At 44.2% G+C, this 21,882-nt stretch overlaps 2 protein-coding genes across 3 annotated transcripts in view; both read right to left on the reverse strand.

The window, feature by feature from the left end:
- The window catches only part of LOC310791806 (DELTA-stichotoxin-Hcr4b-like), a 403,187-nt gene that overhangs the window by 32,296 nt on the left and 349,009 nt on the right, over positions 1–21,882 (reverse strand). The window lies entirely within an intron of this gene.
- On the reverse strand, positions 7,864–21,057 carry LOC310791964 (GTPase IMAP family member 7-like; the record flags this gene model as incomplete). Its single annotated transcript, XM_083653651.1, has 2 exons — positions 7,864–8,585; positions 21,009–21,057. The coding sequence occupies 2 exons, from the start codon at positions 21,055–21,057 to the stop codon at positions 7,864–7,866; spliced, it is 771 nt and encodes a 256-aa protein (XP_083509777.1).

Here is a 21,882-nt window from a genome sequence, read left to right on the forward strand (position 1 = left end):
GAAAACGTGTGTGGGTGACGTCATCGCGTCGGCTCCACACCTAAAACCTGGAGCCTTTTCTACAACGGAATATTTTAAAAGTGGCTGGGGCTAAAAGGGCCCATTAAAACTATGAATAAAAATGTCCAAGATAAAACGCTAAAAGCAGGTCTAAAATATGGCAATCGCCGTGTTCTATAAAATGCTGGACAGGAGGAAGGGAGCAAGGGGTACTTAACTCGAGAGAGGGGCACGTCACAATGCCACCCCTCTGCTGCGGTCCAATGGCTTCCCCCTTGGTTTCACGGATGAGACGTTTGCTTCTCCAACGCAGCTTGCCGAATCACAGGCCTCGTCCCAGTGCCGCACACCTTGTTCTGTTGGAGGACAGGAAACCCACAGCCAATCTTATGTACACAAGCACAATGCTCTCCCCACCCTGCCTGGCCCCGCAGCCGGCCTCAATGTGTCCGCCGCAATTCAGTGAGTACTTACTCTTGTCCCGGGCAATAACAGTGTCCTGTTATTGGTCCAGGCTGGAGGAGCAGAACGGACACTGGCTGCTGCGCTTCAGGTTCCAGAGTGGTCCTAGGCTCGTCCGGATAGGTGCTGTGTTGGCTCTCCACTCTCCTGGGTCTGTCCTGGTGCGCTGTGTAGGCTCCTCGCTGCATCGGCTGTCGCCATGCAGCCCAGAAAGGAAAATTCCCATTCACTTGCATGGGAACCCCGGCAGCTGTTAAACCCAGGGGAATCTATTCAAAGTATAAAACGACTCTTTTAACTCATTCATGGCCAGTTTAGGACTGCCAATATTTAGCACAGGCCAAAGATTTTCATAATTGTTGGTCATCTTTCAAGACCCACAGTAAATTATCTATTAGCACCAAAGTGATTTGCAATACCTCAAAATGAAGATGTACGTCTCTGGGTTCACCAGGGAAAAAAAAGTTAGCTTTTAGCATGTTCTGTACTCTACTTATAGCCATTTATATACACCCTGTTTTCACCAAAAAGGTCTCTCGGAGAAGAGAAACAGCAGAAAAGGCAATTTTTGTAAAAGACACAATCTCAGGCAGAACTCGCTCTCAATTCTTTTATTTTGAACTGTATTGACATCAGACATGTAAATATTATTCATTATGACACAAATGACAATTTTTTTTTTATATATATATATATATATATATATATACATGAAGTGCTTTTTTTACATTCAACAATACAGTTTACTCAGTGTGAGTGAGTGTGCAGACAGACACACAGACAGACAGACAGACAGACAGACAGACAGACACACAGACAGACACACAGACACAGACACACACACACACACACACACACACACACACACAGAGAGAGTTCTGTCCACAGCTGCTGCTGGATCGCACCTCCTTCCCCCGCAAATTAGCATAGGAGGGGAACACCAAACTGGTTTGAGATCAGCGTCTAGCCTCCTCTGCCTCTGCACCGTTTTCCTCCTCTCGTTCGGGCTGGGACGAATGCTGCGACACAGGAACGGGTCCGGCTTGGCTTTGGGACCAGGCGCTGGAACCGGATCGATCATGTTCGTCACGGGTTTGACTACTGCGAACAACTCAATCCAGGTTCGCCCTGCAGCAAGGCGAGCAGTGCAGCGCGCCGAGGGGCGTTTCAATGGCGTTTCTCCTCTCTACAAGGAAGCGCGTTTCTCTGTTTTTCCTCCTGCTCATTTCAAAACAACAGCTGCGGTATGTGTTTGATCGCGTGTTGTCGGCTTGACTTTGAGGCTAGGGACCTGATAACATGTCACAGGCTGGGGAAGTGTTTGAACTCCGCGCTGCACTAATAAAAACAAAAACACGTCAAACACGTCATTGGCCCTCTGGGCTATTCCTGATAACACGTCAAAGACGTCTTTGGCCATGAATGAGTTAATGATCAAATAATTGTTTATGGGGCATTTTTTCTTCAGAAGCCACTAAGAGCCGTGTACGGGTGTATTTTCTTCATCTACATCTACATCTACATCTACATCCATGGGTGGGAGGGGTGGGAGACGTCATGTAATACGTCATGGCACACATGCGCACTTCGCCTTGGGCCGCATGGTCAGGAAGTAAAACCAGGAAGAAAAACCCCCCATGATGGCTTCATGCGCCAGTGAGCAGCCTCCGTCCGAATGCATGGATGGGCGTGGCTCGTCCCCTATCCAGTTCTTTTAATACATCCATGATGATATCCCCTGCACTCGCACTGGTGCTCAGGTGAGGCCAGTTACACTGATCAGTGTGGCCTTCCAGTGCGGTCGGGAATCTGGCTGTGTCTCACATTCCATTAAAACAGGTCCATTAAAATACAAAAGTGTCCCCGCCACATCTACATAGAGTCTACGGAGTCAGGGATCGCGGAACCGCCCGGGCCACCCGGGCCGCGGCCCGGGTACTTTTCAGTTCCCAAAAAAAAAAAAAAAAAAAAAAATTTAGATTTTTTTTTTTTTTTTTTTTACAATTAAACCTCATTTACTTATTACACTCGACTGGTTGTTTTTCAGATGTGATGTGAATCTAAAGTGAACTAAACAAGTCAGATCCACTATAAATGTTTTTCAGTAGATGCTGTGATGTAGCCACAAGAAAGGTGCAATATTAATGTTTTTCAGGAGATGGCGATGTTGCTAGCTATAGGTTCTAAACAAGAAATGTGGTTCAAATGTTTACAGTAGTTTTCCTTTCTTGCTGCACTACAATGTTACAATGCTGTGAGACAGGCCCGGCGTTGGAGGGGGGCCTGACCGGGCCGGGCCCCCCCATTCCCTAAGCTGGCCCCCCCATTCAATTTTTTTTTTTTTTTTTTGTGTGTGCTAAAAACGTTTTTCCGTTTTTTTGTTTTAAAGTTTAAAACGGAATCTGGCTGTCATTAGGCATTGATAAACTGAATGCTATTGCTAACTGTTACTTTGAACCTCCATTTGCAATGATTCTGGCTGGATATTAATTAACTATTGTAAATTTGTCACAATGAATGCAATTTGTGCACAATGTGTAAATACATTTAATATTAATTGTTTAGGCCTATTTGTAAAGTCACAACACATTAGAGATGTGTGTAGTTCCTCATAGATTTAGCCTCTTCCTTTTGCTCTCAAATGCACCAGTTTGACGAATTTTACTTTAAAATGTACAAAATCTTCTTCCGGGGGAGAATCCCCCCGGACCCCCCTTGGCCCCCCCAAGCTAGGGGCAGGCCCCCTCTGTAATTTGGTTCTGGTGTGAGACGGAGCTAAACACAAAAGATGCAATATTAATAGTTTTTCATGAGATACTCAGTATTTAATATTAATACTAATACTAATAATAGAAAAGGAGAAGATACTGAATAATGACATCACAACAGTATAATCCTAATGTTAATTTAAAATTAAATATTCTTCTAAATATGGATAAAAGTCCAAAAAACATAAAATTTTCTTCGGCGCTGCCGAGATTCCATTCCTTACAGCACCCCCTACTTAATAATAGTTCCAGCGCGGCTGCAAAAATATGGTGGCGCATTGTGTCAAGTGTACTGGCTCGGGGAACGGTCCAGCCCCCGGTCCCTTAGGTTTCTGACAATGTGGCCCCCTGAACAATTTAGTTGAATAGCCCTGCTGTAAAACCCAGTCGCCCTCATATTCTGGTTTATTTCAAGAAAAACATTTTGGCTAGTTGAAATTAATTGGCTCGTAACTTTAAAATCTAGCAGCCATATTGGCTGGTGATAAAAAAAAAGTTGAATCTCAAACCCTGCAGTGAGAGCAGGTGGTGACATAGGAGTGAGTGAGAAAAGGAGCAAATATATGATTGTTAAGACTGAATACTGACATCACAACCGTCTAATCCTAATGTTAATTTAAAATGAGATATTCCTATATGAATCTGGCTTCAAACAACCAAAATCTTTATATGATGATAATAATAATAATCAATGATGGTGGTTCACAGACGTGTGTGTGTGTGGGGGGGGGGGGGCACGCCCCCCCGACGGGGGGACACGCCCTCCCGACACGCCCCCCGGCCCCCCCAAGTTCAGATGCGTTCCGCTATCCCTGTACGGAGTATTTGTAACATTTCAACCGTTTGTTTCAGTGCCCCCTTTCCCAACTGCAAGAGAAAGCTATATGATACAATGAATGAATGATAACCCACCTTTTGAAGAATAACATTACAAAATACAAAATGGTGTGACAGTTACAGTTAGTGCCTCCTGAGCAGATTTAATTGAACATTTCTTTATTTTCAAGAAATGTGTGTGTGTGTTTTTTAAGTACTCCTAGAGATACACGTATCCCAGTTTGGGAACAATTGCTCTATTGAACATCTGTAAACAGTTGAATGTCAACGAATAAACCTCTAAAATGTTACTAATACACTTTATTCTATCTGTAGGTGGACAAAGTGTTACCCACGTTAGAGTACCAGTATATTGCAGTTCAGTTGTTTATTTCCTTCCAGAACATTGAGGAGTCTCTCCCTTGGGGCCCATCACCTGCTCCTATAGGCCAGCGCTGAGGCAGAGGGCAAGCCAGGGGACGGGGGCGTGGCAGAGGGGCAGGACGAGGACGAGGGAGTCATGACCTTCCCCGGAATGACCTGGCCAGAGTCCAGCAGCTGCAGGCCCAGCGTATACAAGATGAAAGGGTATCTAAATTATAACAGTATCTACTTTGTTATATAAATATTCAATGTATTTCAATAAACCAATCATGTCTATCTACTGTCATTGCAGGCAAGAATCCGTAGATTGTCACGGCAGCAGATGAGGGAGTTACTGATGAGGTGTCTGCTTCAGGATCCCAGCCTCATCTTTGACGCCGCACTGTCAAACTCCACTGCCCCTTCACTTGATTCCCCTAGGCAGACCTCAGACCAGCCTGGATTTTACAGTAGAGTATAGTAGAAAAGTTTATTTATGTGTCACTCCTCAATACAACAACAGCATAAAAACAATTTGCTACATACAACAAGTATCGCGGACCACTCACTAGGAGTTATGAGACACAGACTTTAAAAATACAAAAAAGAAAAACACACAGTAGTGTACAATAAATCACATCAGATAAAATAAAAAGAAAAGAAAGAAAAAGTAACAGCATACAGTGATCAGCTAATTAGATGCGCGCGCGCACGCACGCACACACACACACACACACACACACATAACAAAAATAAATCATTTTATACACCGAGGTCAAGTTTAGAAAAATAATTTTCACTATGAAATGCCTACTATGGGCACCACCACCATCATCATCATCATCACAACACATGAATAGAATTGGGTACATTGAATCCATGAGAGTCTCAGCTTTCCAGTCATACCAAATGTATGTAATTCCAATGTAATTCCAAGACTGGTCCAAAATATCAAAATAGAATAGGTGAAAATAAAACATTTAAACTGTTTTGTTGTTGTTGTTGTTGTTGTGGTTGTTGTTGTGGTGGTGGTGGTTGTTGTTTAAAAAACTGCATGGGATTAGCATAAAGTTGGCCCGTCTGAAAAGGGGAAACTCGTGGGTACCCATCAAACCCATTCTCCTTCAGATTCTTTTAGTTTTTCCCTCACCAAAATTCACACATGAATGTGAGTCCTCGTGAGTCCCGAGTGGTAGCGAGTAGGTTGGTTAAACTCACTCCCCCAGTATAAAGGCACGTTAATCAGCTCCGCCAAGGGAGCTAGCTCTCTTGGTGCAGTGGTTACCGTGTCCGTCCAGCAAGCTGAAGGTCGGCAGTTCGAATCCACCCCATGGCAAGCCCTTAACATGGGTTGCTGCAAGTACCACCAACACAACACCGTTACACACAGATGGCTTCTTTTTTTTACATGTGCATTATAATGCCACCTTTTTCTCCATATTTTTGCCCTGGGGGCACGTTTTAATTTTGTTTTAGTTTTTTGGGGGTATTTTCATAAGAATCTTTAGTCCTAACTGTAAATTAAAAAAATTGTTTGTAACCAGGTGAACTGCACTAGTCCACCTTAACACCTTAAGTGCCATAGCCGAAATAATTCGTCTTACATAATCCAACGCTTAAGTGCCAGAGCCGAAATAACTCGTCTTAGATAAACATTTTTTTTTTTTGGCGGTGGGACATCAATCAACAACTTTTACATCTTCGAGATCACTATTGGAGCAAGATAATGTGTATAATCTATTTTACCGACCCACTAAGTGTTGACAGTGCTCCCCCAGACGACCGAAATCAAAGAAAAAACTGCCGCGGGACCAAGCCGTTCAAGGAAATGCCGTGGCGATTTCACAGTAATCCATTCAAGACTTGTCTTGCCTGAGAGCGGCCGCGCACCGGCAGCAGCACACAGAGAGCGGAGAGCGATTTGCAAAATAGATCATAGGTGAAACACACTTTGAAACACCTCAGAAAGGCCAGAATCAACATCTGCCCATCGCCCACGCATTCCCCGGCCCATCTTGACTCGCACAAGGAGCGTCCGCACGCAGGCAAGCAGGCAGGCAGGCACACAGGCAGGCAGCAGCAAAAGCGCTTCTGACACGCCCGCTGTACAGCCAGGAGGAAGGAGGAGAAGACACACGGAGGGAGGAGTTTGAATGAGAGGGGTGTTTCCTGTTGTTATGGAGGAAATTACTGTTCAAAACTATTGTTTAGAATGTCTGACGGTCTTACTGATGCCAAAAATGAATGGTTAAAGTGACTGTTTCACAAAAAGCCATTTATCTCTGAATAAATTTCCAGACGCTGAAACCATGCTGTACTCAACGGCTAATATCTACATAACTACTAACTCTGCAAACTAACTCTTTTAGACAGAGAAAGCACACATTCTATTAGTTATTTTTAGATGATTGGTGTTCATGAATTCTTAACAGAAAAGAATCCTCGTCTGTTCAAAAATGAGCCAGAATCGTCAAAAACACCCCTGGCACAACTTACCTACAGGAATGAAAACATGGCTGGCATTCAATGTGTTAACAGCAGTCCACCTTAAATAAGCCAATCCCCTCCTGACAAGGTCCAGGTGTGTGCCCCAATTACCCACAGTATATAAGCTGGCAGGTTGGTAGAGAAACTAGGTCTGGCCTCTCCCTCCAACTAAGAAAGGTACTCTGGCTATTTTAAAGGCTGTCTTCCCCGACTCCTAGTGAGAGTACCAGTTGGAGTGTTGTGTGACTCTGGTCATTTAAGGCAAAGTAAAGCCAGGATTGATGGGCAGTGGTCATTTAAGCCAAGTTCCCCGCCCAGAGTACCGAGTATCCTTGGAGCGTTGTCCTGACCATTTTGATCTTACTCCTGAGTTGAGCACAAGCTGCTGTTTTGCCCTGTTTAGTTTTTGTATTTGATTTCATTGTTTTTAACAACCATCTGCCTTGTTTTATCTTTGACTGTGGACTGGGTTTTAGAAAACATCCAAGGTTGGTGGCAGCCTAAGCCGGGGCCGACGACGTCGATAGCCTTTTATTTTTCCACTGCATGCGACTGTTTGAGTGACTTTTATATTTCTGTGATTCACTGTGCACCTTTTAACTCTTCCCATTGTGTGTGTGAACCCACGGATGGTTGCTAGTAGTTCTTTCTGTTAGGCTCGGCCTTTGCCCCCCCTCCGGCTCGGCTTGTCGCCACCCTTGGATGGTAATGTCTCTATTTACTTTCAAATGATTGCCGGTGTTGATGGCTTTTATCGAGAGTTGTCATTAATAAAACTGCATAATTTTTTATACTAAATCTGGTTATTTTCTCCTTGCAGCATTCTTTTATCCCACTTCTTTTTAAAAATAAACTTTGTTTGTTATACTTGGAAACCTGGTCTCTGCTCCCTTTTTGAACTTGTGTCCTCTTATCCTCTTATATGAGGTTAACTATTTCTCTGGGCGCAACTCCCAGGGTGGCATTGTCAGGCTATACGACATTGCTCTTTAACTTTAAATTCTCTGCCTCTGTTCCCTGATGACTGTCTAATGCGCTTTGTCTCCTTTTGTATCTCTTTCTCTGCTGCTTGCAGCATCTCATTGGTGTAGAAGCCTCCATTGTTTCCCTCAAATATCTTGTCTATTGTGCAGAGTAGCTCTGCCACCTGGAACTGGTTGCTCCTGTCTTTCCCCTGATCGTTGTTGTTCCAGTATTTATTATCAATGACGTGACACCGGCCACCACACTCCTTCACAAGATCACTCAGACCTTTGCTCTCCCTGACAAACTGCTGAATTGTCATTCCTGGAGGCAGCTGGTCACCATGAGTGAAGAGAACTGCAGCATGTCTGAAAGCTTCTGCAGAGAAATATTGTCTAATCCTTTTGATGTCTTCCTCCTGAGGTGTTAATTGATCCACCTTTCGCACAATGAGGAAAGCATGAGGCCCAGGAGCGCACTCTGTGATACACCTCACTATCGCGCGCTTCAGATCCTCCTCGGGCACGTGTGTATCATAGAGTCCAGGTGTGTCGATCAAAGTGATGCTTCTTTCATGGACATATTTGTACTTTGCATCACAAATACGTGTTCCAGAATTGGGAAGATGGTTGATCTCAAACACAGTCTCTCCAAATATGGTGTTTCCTGTGCTGCTTTTCCCACTTCCAGTTTTCCCCAACAGGACAATCCTCCTTGTATTCGTCACTAGAAGAGAATAATAATCTGTATCAGTAATACTGTCTCTGGCTTGTCACTTGTCACTTTGGTTTTGGACGTCTTTTGATTCATTTATGTTGCAGTAAATAATACATTGTGCAAAGTATGCCTCAGTTAAACAAACCAATCTCTATGTAGAACAGTTAGTTTTTTAACATGTTATCATCCTACATGTTTGTCAGGAAGGCTTCATATTTGCTCATGTTGAATAACTTTGATAACATGAAACCATCAGCAAGGGAGGAGACCTGAGAGCTGCACACTGTTAGGAAACTCTAACGCCATTTGTTTCTCATTTCGGCAGCAGTGAGTTGCTTTTGTAAAGAACAATAAAGAACAAAGAAAACATTAACATAACATTAACTAGGCATCTCGTGCACACTCGATTCTTAGGCTCGCCCTGCAGCTCGGATACGCAGCTCGGCTTACGGAATTCCGTTTTGAATGACCGTTGCATTGCACTTTTCGCTGTCGGATGTCATCAGTGACGATGTCATCAGTGTCTGTTCTGTTTAAATGTTTGTGCCGGCCACAATCACCACATAGGTGATTGCCCTAATTACCTAATGATGTGATGTCATCAGTGACAATGTCATCAGTGATGATGTCATCAGTGATATCTTCCTGGGTGAGGCTATTATAAATTCTGCGATGATGTCATCACGGATGATGTCATCAGTGATGTGGGGAGTGATGTGGGGAATCTGGGGAAATTTCCACCAATACGAGGCTTCATTACTAGTTTAGACGAAGAATTGATGTGAAGTCTGACTCAAGACCCACCCTGTCTCTGATTTGTGGTTGTTCTGAGGGTAAGCTAATCAGAGGCTGAGTGACATGTCATATTGTTTGTTTTTCCACAGTTTAAATGTGTCAATGTTATTTTTCTCTGGGTTAGAGTCTAATAATCTATATATATAATGAACTAGAATCGGTTAGTCTAACCCCTATTTGATTATATATATAGATTATTAGACTCTAACCCAGAATATGTAATTTGTATCAAAATAGTTTCTACATATTAGACTCTAACTCATTATATTTGATTCCCTGTACTTTTAATATAATTTGTGGACTCAAATAGCCTAAAGCATCATGTATCCACTCACTATGTGAGAAATGTAATGCTTCTTTGAAAAAGTGCACAATTGTTATGAGCACATTTGTACATTAGATCCAGGAAAATGGCGGCCATCTTTGATTTGTGGTCAGAACTGACTTCCCTCCACATCTGACATTAAACCTCATAGTATCCACTCACTATGTGAGAAATGTCATGCTTCTTTGAAAAAGTGCAACATTTTTATACTGTATGCACATTTGTAGATTGGACTTGGGGAAATGGTGGCCATCTTGGAATTGAGGCCAAATCTGACTTCCACCCACATATGAAAATAAACCTTACGGTATTCACTCACTATCTGATTTGTGAAACTTTTATCCCATTTGTGAAAACTAAAATAATGGGTGATTTAACTGAGATTTCATTGTTTTTTCGCATCTAGAAGACAATTACATTTACACATTTCAAATCTGGGCTAGATTACCAAGGGGACCCGACTCTCACCAAGAAACACTTTGAGATTTGTGAAAATGTTATCCTATCTGTGAAAATGGAAAAATTTAAGATTTCATTGTTTTTGCCCCATCTAGACCGCATAAAACCAGGTCTAGTTAAAAGACCATTACACTTATACATTTAAAAACTGTTCTAGATTACCAAGGGGACCCTACACTCTCACCAAGAAATACTTTCAGATTTGTGAAACTTTTTATCATGGTATGAGCACACTTGAATATTAGATCTATACTATACATTAGATCTATACTATAATTCCAGCAGTATTATAATTCCCGCAGTGTCTGTTTGTCAGTATGTCTGGCAAATGTCTGTGTTAGTGATGCGCGGGTCACCCAGAACCCGCCGGGTCCCGCGGGCTGGCCCGCCCCACAGGCGGTCTGGGTTGGCAAATTATGAAAATATCGCAGGTGCGGGCGGGGCAGGCTCAGAACATGACAAAGCAACATTATAATAGAATTTAATTAGAGCAGTGAAAGACACAGAGTAACCCTTTATTAAGACGTGAACTCTCTCACACGTGCATACAATCAGCGAGTCTGAAGCCGTCTGCAGTGCACCTGCTGCACTGGTAAAGAAACGCTTCAAATGAGGTAGCCTATGTGCTCTCAAAACAAACATTTTGGAAGGATTATTCGCTGTAATTATTATTTGAAGTGTCCACAAAACGAATGCCACCGCAGATTTTCTGTGTGGACTCAACTGTGATCTATTTGTCAACTTTACTGCAACGAGAGCGCATGAGGTAATTAAAAGAAATTGGAAAGAATAAGAACTGTTTCTGTAGCCTACCTCCTCTCTACCTGCTACCTCCATTTGAAGACCTTGGATTAATTTAGGAAAGATCGATAATAGCTGAGTTTGTAACGCTGACAAGCAGAAAGAACGACATGAAAGCAGCTGCGCAACGCATCCAGAGCAGTAAAACTATTGTCCAGTCGCGCACCGGCACGCATGTCTGTGTCTGTCTGCGAGAGAGAGGAGAGAGACGAGTTTGGACACATTGGAGAGCTCTGCTGCGCTCATCGTGAGTCCAGAGACATATGACATTAAATTGGCCGTTTGCGGGCTGCTGGTTCGGGTTGGGTCGGCATTTTCAGATATTTTAACGGGGCGGGCGGGGCGGACTGGCTCCGATGACGGGTTGGGTTGGTGCGGGCGTTTAAAAACCCTGACCCGTGCATCACTACTGTGTCATATTGTGCCATATTCCAAGAGTGTCTGTATGTATGTGTCATGCCGATGACATCATCAGTGATGTCATAAGATGATTTTGGTCAATAATGATTTCACTGATGACATCACGGATGCTGTCATAGACATTGTGACATGAGCCTACGTAGCAGTGGAGGAGCGAAGGGAGCGATGCAAAGTTTGGAACTTGACCATAGATTGCAGATATGGAGGGGCTGTCATGTGGACTGCCCTGTAGGCCAGTACTAGTGTCTTGAATTTGATGCGACCCAAGATGGGAAGCCAGTGAAGGTCACGGAAGAGGGGAGTGACATTAGAGAATTTAGGTTGGTTGAACACCAGACGAGCTGCAGTGTTCTGAATGAGCTGAAGTGGTTGGATGGCTGAGGCAGGTATGTAGCCCAGGCAGAAGAACATTCCAGTAGTCCTGGACCAGGAGTTGTGTTGCTTCCCTTGTGAGAAACGGATGGATTTTGCGGATGTTGTACAGGGAGAACCTACAGGAGCGAGCAGTTGCTGCGATGCAGGCCGAGTTGGACAGCTGGTTGTCAAGGATCACTCCGATGTTTTGCTGTGAGGGAAACAGTAGTGTTGTCAATGGAGATGGAAAGGTCAGTGAGAGGACAATCTTTCCCAGGGAAGAAGAGTAGCTCTGTCTTACCAAGATTCAGCTTGAGATAGCAGTAGGGTTGGCATGATGGACGATGGCATCGACCATCGTGATGGGCCGACCCCCCCATCGACCAGGGAGCCTTCTACATCGGATCATCGTGATTAATTATAAAAAAGACCAAGTCCACTTACCGTGACACGTGGGGGCCTCCCCTCCCCCCCCTACTGCTTCTCTGAAGTCTGAACTGGGTGCGCTTGTTTATGTCGCCCACGCGAAGTCAGTTGTTTTGTTGTGAAAAAGAAACATCATGTTCTTTCCTGTTTTCAACCCAAAGTGAGTACAAGTCTACAACTGTGAATTTAATTTGCCTGTTTCCAAAGTGAAAGTTGAAGTCGCTCCATTATACAGCAGCAGCAGCAGCTGTGTTTCTCTCAACTCTCCTCAGTCTCCTCAACTCTCTCTGTCATTAGGTTCAAAAGCCCACGTGAATCTTACTTTATATCCGCCAGTAATTCTGTCAGTTTTCTGCCAGCTAGTTAAATTCAACAGACAAGTTGTTGGTCAGGATCTGCAACGTGAACATTATTTGCTCTGCGCCGTTGGTTCAATATTCTGGTATGACACTAGCCACTGCTTCAGTCGCCTGGCTCATGTAGAGCTCAGCTGCCCTGCTGTTAATGTGCATTGCAGCGGCGGAGCCAAACGGCATTACGGCACCACAGCGTCTTTATAAATGATTAATTAATACCCCCCCCCCCCCCCCCCCCACAATGTTTCACTGTGGAATAGAGATCTGCAGATCCCGTGGGGCGGATCATAAAAATAAACATTCTGATTAAAAGCGGATGGGTTGCGGGCGGGTGAAATGATGTATCATTAATGAGGAACATTAATATTAATTACGTTATCTAGTCTATGAACGTATTTTAAGCTTAATTTTTCGTCAGGCACATGTTAGCCACCTATGTTAGCCGGCCCAAGGCACTGGGGCAGTAGTAAACAAATAGCCACGCGATGGGATGCCCTCTTTCTTAACTCCTTATATGGTCAATGATGTCACCAGAAAACAGGAGTCTCCACTCTCCACTTAAGACATGTTGGAAGAGAAGTATTATTTACCCATACAGCTCAATCCAGTCTTGATCTAAACTTAAAGCTATAGCATTAGCCTAGTATGTTACAAGGCCAAGTGCTGGACTGGATTATAATACAGCATGGATGTTTATTTGGAGTCGACTGCAGCGATCGCACCGACGGCAGCAGAAACAGTAAGTTAATCTACCAAAATCACTCATAGCGTTGTGAAAGGTCAGGTGCACAGTGGGCGCCGATCTATAAATAGTATGAAATAATTTGCGCGGATTTATGGCGGGCGAATGGTTCATGCATACACGCGGATTAGGATGGCATAAAAGCTCATCCGCGCATCTCTACTGTGGAACCATCACGATGGCTATTTGGTTGACATCGTCGCACAACCCTAGTGGGCAGACATCCAGGCACCAATGTCTTTGAGGCATGCAGCGATACGTGCCTCGATTTGCATGTCTAAGGCAGGGGAGGAAGGGTAGAGCTAGGTCTTAATGTGTTCAGCATAGCAGTGATAAGAGAAGCCATGAGATGAGATCATATGGCCAAGAGATCTGATATAGAGAAGGAATAGCAAGGGGCCCAGGACTGAGCCCTGGGGCACACCTGTGCTAAGAGTACAGGATCTGGATAGGGATCCTCGCCATAAAACCTGGTATGAGCGGTTAGAGAGATAGGAGGCAAACCAGGAGAGTGCAGATCCTGAGATACCTAGATCAGAGAGAGTGGAAGGATTTGGTGGTTCACTGTATCAAAAGCTGCAGACAAGTCAAGGAGAACAAGGACAGAGGAGAGGGATGAGGCCTTAGCAGTGTGTAGGATCCAGTAGCTCATTCTGGGAGAGATAGAGAGAAAGTTGTTCGGAACCTGCTCGTTCAAGGGTTTTGGAAATGAATGAGAGAAGAGAGACAGGTCAGTAGTTCTGGATGGCAGTAGGGTCAATGGAAGGTTTCTTAAGCAGTGGCTTGAGTCTAGTAGTATTTAGAGGAGCTGGTACAAGACCAGAGGACAGAGAGGAGTTGATAAGGGTAGTGAGGAAGGGAGATAGATCAGTGGAGATGGATTGGAGAAGAGAGGAAGGTATAGGATCAAGGGGGCAGGAGGTGGGACGGTTAGACCTGACAATCTTAAGGACCTAAGCTTAAAATGCGGATTGACCTCAAATCCAAGATGGCCACCATTTCTAAGAGTCCAATGTACAAAATGTGCTTCTAACACTTGTGCACTGCTTCAAAAAAGCATGACATTTCTCACATAGTGAGTGAATACCATGAGGTTTATTGTCAGATGTGGAGGGAAGTCCGATTTAGCCTCCGTTTACGCAAGTAAAACAATTTTTTTTAGGATTATGGTTTGGGTTAGTCTTGAATAACAACCAAATTAAATGTGCCTCACGATTGAAATGTTGACCTCAGAAGCGCTGTGACCATGACTGGGATGCGAACACGACTCTCCGGTGTGAAAGACAAGTGTTTACGCCCCCCCATCCACCCCGACCACATACCCTTACAGCACTATTTCAATAGCAGACTCCATTTTCTTTCTGTAACGTTGTGTAACGTTGATATACACAAGATTCAAGATTCAATCAATTTATTGCCATGTCAACAAAGTTGATAGGAATTTGTCTTGGTTCACTCTCAGTCAAAAAAGACAAGACAGTGCAGCAGCACACCATATACCAGGAACTGGAACTCTCATGGGTCTGGCGTCGAGACTAACCATGGCCTAGTCCCTAGATCCTTGATGCGCAGCTCGCGAGACGATGGCGGCTCTAGACACTTTAATTGGCGGCTCACGGCTCACAGCTGATATAAATAATACAACCACTGTCAAAATCCCTCACTGCGGTGTAAAACAAACTGCATGGTTGCCAGGTTGGTGGCCCTCTCAGGGCTCCAGAGTGCATGTACATGCATTTTCCCACCTTAAAATCTTAAAGTGCGTCTTAATCAGTGTTGGGACTAACGCTAAACGCGACTAGTCGTTATTAAGTAACGCGTTACAGTAACTAAGTTACTTTTTGCGGAACGAGTACTGTAACAAATGACTTCATCAGTAACGTAATGTACTTACAATTATTGCGGTTTAAACAGGCTCGTTACTCGTTACTTCAGTTTTTTTTAAGTCGAACTGCACCGACATTTGCGCGTGAGCCCCTTAATCACTGAGTATTTCCAGGTAAAACGATTCTGTGCGGGACGTACAGCAGCGAGGGTAGAGAGGAAAATGCCTGGAGTCTGACGGCGGTCTAATAAGGAAGTAATCTTGTGGCACTTCTATACTTTCTAATGTTACTGGACCAAATTCTGATAGTGAAACGGGTCATTTTGCGCGAGCTGTGTTGTGTACGGTAGCGGTGTTCACTTCACGCAGCTCGGCAAGTCACCAGCATGGAGCCCTCTCCTCCTCGCTTCTCTCAGGCTGTCTGTCACCAGTGCCCTGCTGCACCCAGGCAAGCACTCGTCTCTCACTCACAGATTCCCCTCGCGTTGGAGGGTGTTCACGGTGTGTTTCGCGTTGTTTGGTCATGAAATGGAAAAAAAAATCCCTGCAAGTCTGCTGCCTTTTGGAGATGAACTGCTATTAAAGGCAGCCGCGATGAGCGGCTGCTTTGGGGCTCTGCTTACTGTCAATGGCCGGGTTTCCCAAAAGCTTCTTAACGCTAAGAAGCTTCTTTGACCCTTCTTAAAGGAGAATTTCGTTTTTTTTTAACCTGGACCCATCTCCTGGCAATAATTATGATTTGACCACTCACCCAGCGATGTCCGCGGCGTTTCTGGCCGTCCTAGCGTTGTTTTGAGATCAATAGCGTCCAAGTCAGTTGTAAAATGGAGCTGATTTGGGGCCAAGTGTGAGCCTGTCTTTCCTGCATCTAAATAGCTATTTTTATTCCCGTTTTCCCCAAATATTGTCATAATGTGATCCCTCAACATCCACCAGAGTGATATTTCGCCCCAGGCCATTTCCTGGAGTCGCACAGGGATCAAATGACCTCAAACGTGATCTCGGTCACCAAGTCTCGTGAAGTCCCGCGATACTTTCCTGTCGACTGGTCAACTACAGGTAGGACGCTTTGCGGTGGTGGTTTTAGCGTAACCTATGTGGGGTTTGGCGTAACCTATGTGGGATTCGAAATAACGAAGGTTATGCCAATTCTGATTCCTTCCTTCTATCCCATCTGTTGTCATCCCTAACAGAGCGAGTCTTGGGTCTTGTGGGATGTCAAGATGCATTATTTCTCCGACAGATTGAAATATGTCATTCCAGTATTTTTTCAATTTTGAGCATGACCAAAATGTATGTATATAGTTGCCCACCTGTGCCCCACAATTTCTCCAGCAGTAGATATGGCTGGATTTATCTTAGCTGTTATATGTGGTGTCCTAAAGAACCTGGTTATAGTCTTCCACCAGAATTCTCTCCAAGAGTTTGAGCATCTGACTAGGTGTGCCTCCGAACATACATTCTTCCACATATCTGTCGGTATTTCCTGTTCTAGCTCAGTCTCCCATTTTTCTTTTATAGAAATAGAATTATTTGGATCCATGCTCAGAAACACCTGATAAAGTCTAGAAATAATCTTACATAACACATTCTCAGTCTGCACCTTTATCCATAATCTATCTATTTCGGTAAGATTTTTTATTTTACTCAGATCTTTGTTTAGTTAAGAAGCTTCTCAGCTGTAAGTAGAGTAAAAATCAGTCCTTGGTCGATTCAATTCTGTTTGTATTTGTTCGAAAGACTTCAGGTTGTCTTCAAAAAATAGCTGGTGTATATAAACCAGGCCATAATCTATCCACTTTTTGAGTCCCGTATCTAATCGGTTAGGGATAAAGTTCTTAATCAGACCTATGCTTGATAAAGGTGAGACTGACTTGGGCAAATTAAATAATCTCTGTATTTCCCCCCATATATTCATAGTCATTTTAGTCCATTCACTCATCCTAATTTCTTTGACTGGGACATCTAAAAATGGTAGATTTGAAATGTCTCTTGGCATAGATGTTTCTCAATGTTCAGCCATCGTGTCTCTGTACGTTCACTGACCCATGCTGTCATTGGTTTCAACTGAGCTGCCCAGAAATAGTACTTTAGATTTGGCAGGGAAAGTCCGCCATCAGATTTAGGAAGTTGTAATATTTTAAATCTAATGCGTGGTCTTTTCCCCTGCCAAATAAATCTTGATATCAGCCGATCTAGTAAATTAAATGATGCCTTGGACTATTTTCAATAATGAAGACTACTTAACAGCTAACGCCCAGTTCACGTCATATCACAGTGCACGCCCCCTTTCTTTGAGGTTGTATAACCCATTCATTGTTAGGCTCACCCCCTTTCTCTGATGCTGTCTCCTCACCAATTCACAGTTTGCCACACATGTGGCAATAACCAATCAGCCCAAACCATTCCTCTCCAGCTGATCCCAATCACCTAATCAGCGTAGTATATCAGGGTCCATGTTTTGTACTCTGTTTGCTATGTGCTGTGTATGTGCCATATGTCATTCTCAGTTGCTGATCATCATCCTGAAGCAGTTTTTGCTCTTACCGGCTTCGCTGTAGTCGCCGTCTTTTATGTTTTGGTTGTTTTGCGCGTCGTCAATCTCTTTCCTCGCTAAGGATCATCTCTCCATTCATAGAGTAAATCGGCTCAAGCAAGCATTTCCCTCCAGCCAGGAGTCTGTCTCAAGTCAACAACAGACTTCAGACGACATCAGTGACCAAACTTTTTTGTTCAGCAAGCAGCATGCATGCAGTCTCTCTATTCTTTAAGCGGACGGGTGTTCAGGCGTCCAGCGCCGTCTGCACCAGGCAGAGATCATCGCGTCTCCAGGCTTCTTCTCCAAGCAGGCATCACAGGCCGTTCCATTCCACGTCGCTTGTGGTCAATTGCACAGCAGGCGCGGATCCCTCTGCTATCACCGGGCAGTTAAGTCTTTACTTAAATCGTAAATAAACGGGAGGTTGTGTGTATTCCTCTCCAGCTGATTCCAATCACCTAATCAGCGTAGTATATCAGGGTCCATGTTTTGTACTCTGTTTGCTATGTGCTGTGTATGTGCCATATGTCATTCTCAGTTGCTGATCATCATCCTGAAGCAGTTTTTGCCCCACCTCCTCCCCTGACCACCACCATCGTCATGACTCCTGATTGAAGAATTCCCTATGGGGGATTTCCTATCCTATTCTTCACTGACGACGCCCTCATCATCTCAGGAGAGCGTCATCATATCATGGAGTCATACGCCAAAATGTATTTGTTGTATCATTAACTCATTGAGTGCCAGCCACTTTTGGAGAACGGACGCTCCCAGTGCCAGAGTTTCAGAGCGTTTTCAGTGATTTCTCGAGGCCCACAGAATATTGTGTGATATTACTGTAATGTAAACACCGAACACGCACAAAGAACGATGAGACTCTATTTAGTCCATGGGCCAAAGCCCAAAATTTCACTTATTGGTATCACTCAAGGTGGCAAAATCTAGTCACATTTTTTGAAAAGGCACATGTCCATAGATGATATTTTGGTATGATAACCTTTGCTAAGTGGTAGCTTTGTCATAGTTATCAGCACATGAAGTTAACCACCCCCTACAATAAATTGGTATTTAGGTGCTGGTGCATATCCTACTTTAGGCTCATTTTCAGGACCTTTACTCATGTTTTATGAAGACATGCTTGGTCTAATTTTAAAGGGTAGACTCATAGGTTCATTTAAGCACAGTTGTGAGTTTGTCTAATAAACATATAGGTCACATGGGCTCTTCAAAGTGTCAACAACATTCGTTTTTCCACCATTTCCGCCTAAACTATAGTCTTTATTTGAGCATTGTGACATGTAGGAACATCACTGTCACAAATAACAAAACTTGAAATACTCACAGGACTCTAACAATTGAGGAAATGAATAATCTTCCCATATTATCCCACCATGAAGGCTGATTGTGGGCCTTAAAGCAGAATATGAACCCAGGCCAGAATTTTCACTAATTGGTACCACACAAGTTGGCAAATTCTAGTTTTGTATTTTGAAAAGGTCTGTACCTTTAGATCAGTGGTGCCCAACCAGTCGATCGCGGTCTACTGGTCGACCGCGGACTGACCCCAGGTCGATCGCGTCAAAAATCGATTATTTAAAAAAAAAAAATAATAATAATAAAAAATAATAATAATAATCAAATAAAATATAATGGAAGTACATGCAGTTGTTTATTTTAATTATGGATCATAATACAATGCAATTCCAAATGCACTTTTATATTAAAAGTAGCCACACAGTGAGAAAAAATAAAGTGAGAAAAAATAAATCATGTATTGGGGAAAAAAAGTGATGCATCGATTTAAGATGCATCGAGATGCACCGATAATCGTAATCGAATTGAATCGTAGCCCTCTGAATCGTAATCGAATCGAATCGTGAGGCCAGTGAATATTCACAGCCCTAATGTCAAGTGGTTGTGGGACAACGAGAAAGTGTTGCGAGGTTAGTTACTGCAGGCTGGAAACGATGTGTGTGCGTTAGCGATGTTGAAACTGGACTGGTACTTGAAAAGTAGATCTTCGGTCAAAAAAGGTTGGGCACCCCTGCTTTAGATGATATTTCAACTTGATAAACCTTCCCAAGTGGTATCTTAGTCACAGTTAACCCTCAATGACACCAAACGTTGATCCAAAGAAAGAGACAATCTTGGCACTTTATTTGAACAGATAGTTCACGCTATTCCAATGAGTTCCCCTCCCTCCGAACGACCAGAGGAGGCACCACTTCAGTGACCAGGATATTGCATGTTTTGGTGAGGGGTTCCTATATGAAGGAAACTCCCAGGGGGCACGGAGAGAACATGCAAACTCCACACAGAAAGGCCCTTTTGACGACCCCACCCAGGCAGTGGGCACTCGAGGACATTTGGTGCAGAACAGCAGGTAGCAAAGATTGTTGGCATCACATACACTGGATGACGGTGCATACGTCCTGCAGACAAATTATTCCATATTGGAAAGATTATGGTAGACCAGACAATTGAGGAGACCATAAACAAGGACAATCAGACTGCTGGAGGAACCAAGGGTTTCAGCCTGAAAGCTGGTGCAGTCACTTCAGACAGAAGTCAGTATCTGAGGCAGCTCAGGAACATGAGAGGCAACAAGTCCACAGACTGTTTCAGTCATCACGATCTACAGAAGCCCAGAATAGAGAAGGATAGGGCAGATGTGAATGCCTTTGTAGAGCTTATGGAGAAAAGCTGGGTAAACCCTCTAGGTCCAGATCAGTCTAATATCATCAGCCTTTCCACAGGAATTGCTGTGTCACCAAGTCAAGTCAGTCAAGTCAAGTGTATTTGTATTTGGTCCTTGAGGTGAGACGTGAGAGGACGTTGGCGCTGCTTGTTCGCCGCTTCTCCGTCTGCAATTAGTCTTGCTCTTAGTACTTTACATTATTTTAACCCAGCCTGGTTTTGGCTGTTTTACAAGTTGTTTTTTAGCCTTGCAAGTCCGTGTATTGCCTGTGACAGTTGGAAATCTCAACAACAAACGCCACGTACCTGCTAACGTTGTGCTATAGTTAGCCGCTTTCAGCCAATGCCTATCCGCGGATCCGTGGATTTACAGGCAAGCTCTTCAATCGTCTGTGGCATCGCTGGATTTTCTTCTGTCCACCGTGTGCTGATATCCACTGCTGGGAGGTAGACCCTGGACATCCCTTCTGTCTAGTGCGGTTAGCCCTTGTGGCTGGGACCGCTGCCTCCTAGCCTCGCTAGCCAGCTAATGCTAGCCGTGACCGGCTCCTCGGCCAGGGGTGCCCGGCTTTCACCAGCATGGCATTAAAACTCCAATCCACAGTGAGGCTCTTAACAGATGCAATAAAAGGACACAGTTTGGCTTCTCGCCCACGTTATATCCACAGAGGTTCACGACATAACTTTGTTTACTCCGGGAGCAGCATTCCGTCTCTCTGGTCTGATGGACGCTCTGGCGCATCTCGCCGACGTCATCAGAACACTGTCGCACATGGATTACATTGTAATGGAAGCAAAACAACTCCCCGCTGCCACGTCATCACTGGAAACACCGCGAGACCGCTTCAGACCAAGCAGGTTGGAAAACGTGGAGTGGATTTCACCTTACTGCGGCCCCTACAGAGGCTCTCATCCACCATTCCACCCAATTTCAAAATAGAACTTTTTAACACACAATCCCTCACAAATAAATCCTGTCTCATACACAACCACATTTTGGACAAGGGGATTGACTTTATGTGCCTCACTGAAACCTGGCAGCAGCAAGATGTTTACTCTGTGCTAAATGAAGCTTGCCCCCCTGGCTACAGCTACCTGGAGAAAGCCCGCAGAACTGGTCGTGGTGGCGGCTTAGCCGTCATACACAGAGCTGACCTAAAATTGTCCCCCCTACCCCTGCCTGAGCATGCCTCCTTTGAATGCCTCGCCCTCAGATGCAAACCCCCCCACCCCATGACAATACTCCTTATCTATCGGCCACCTAAACCAAACTCAGCCTTCATTTCAGAGATGCATGGCCTTCTTACTTCACTCTGTTCCACATCTGCCAATACGGTCATCCTGGGGGACTTCAACATTCATGTCGACAGCCCCTCCTGCCACTCTGCAGCTGAATTTCTTCATGTACTGGATCATCTCAACCTTAAACAGCACGTTGATGTTTCTACACACACCAGGGGGCACACGCTCGACCTGGTCATCACTGACTCCGCCCCTATTTCCAATCTGGTGGCGTACGATCTGGGTGTGTCGGATCACAAGGTAATCTCTATGGAGCTGCCATCTC

This window comes from Poromitra crassiceps, assembly GCF_964638095.1.
Source record: "Poromitra crassiceps genome assembly, chromosome: 17".
Taxonomy (NCBI): domain Eukaryota; kingdom Metazoa; phylum Chordata; class Actinopteri; order Beryciformes; family Melamphaidae; genus Poromitra; species Poromitra crassiceps.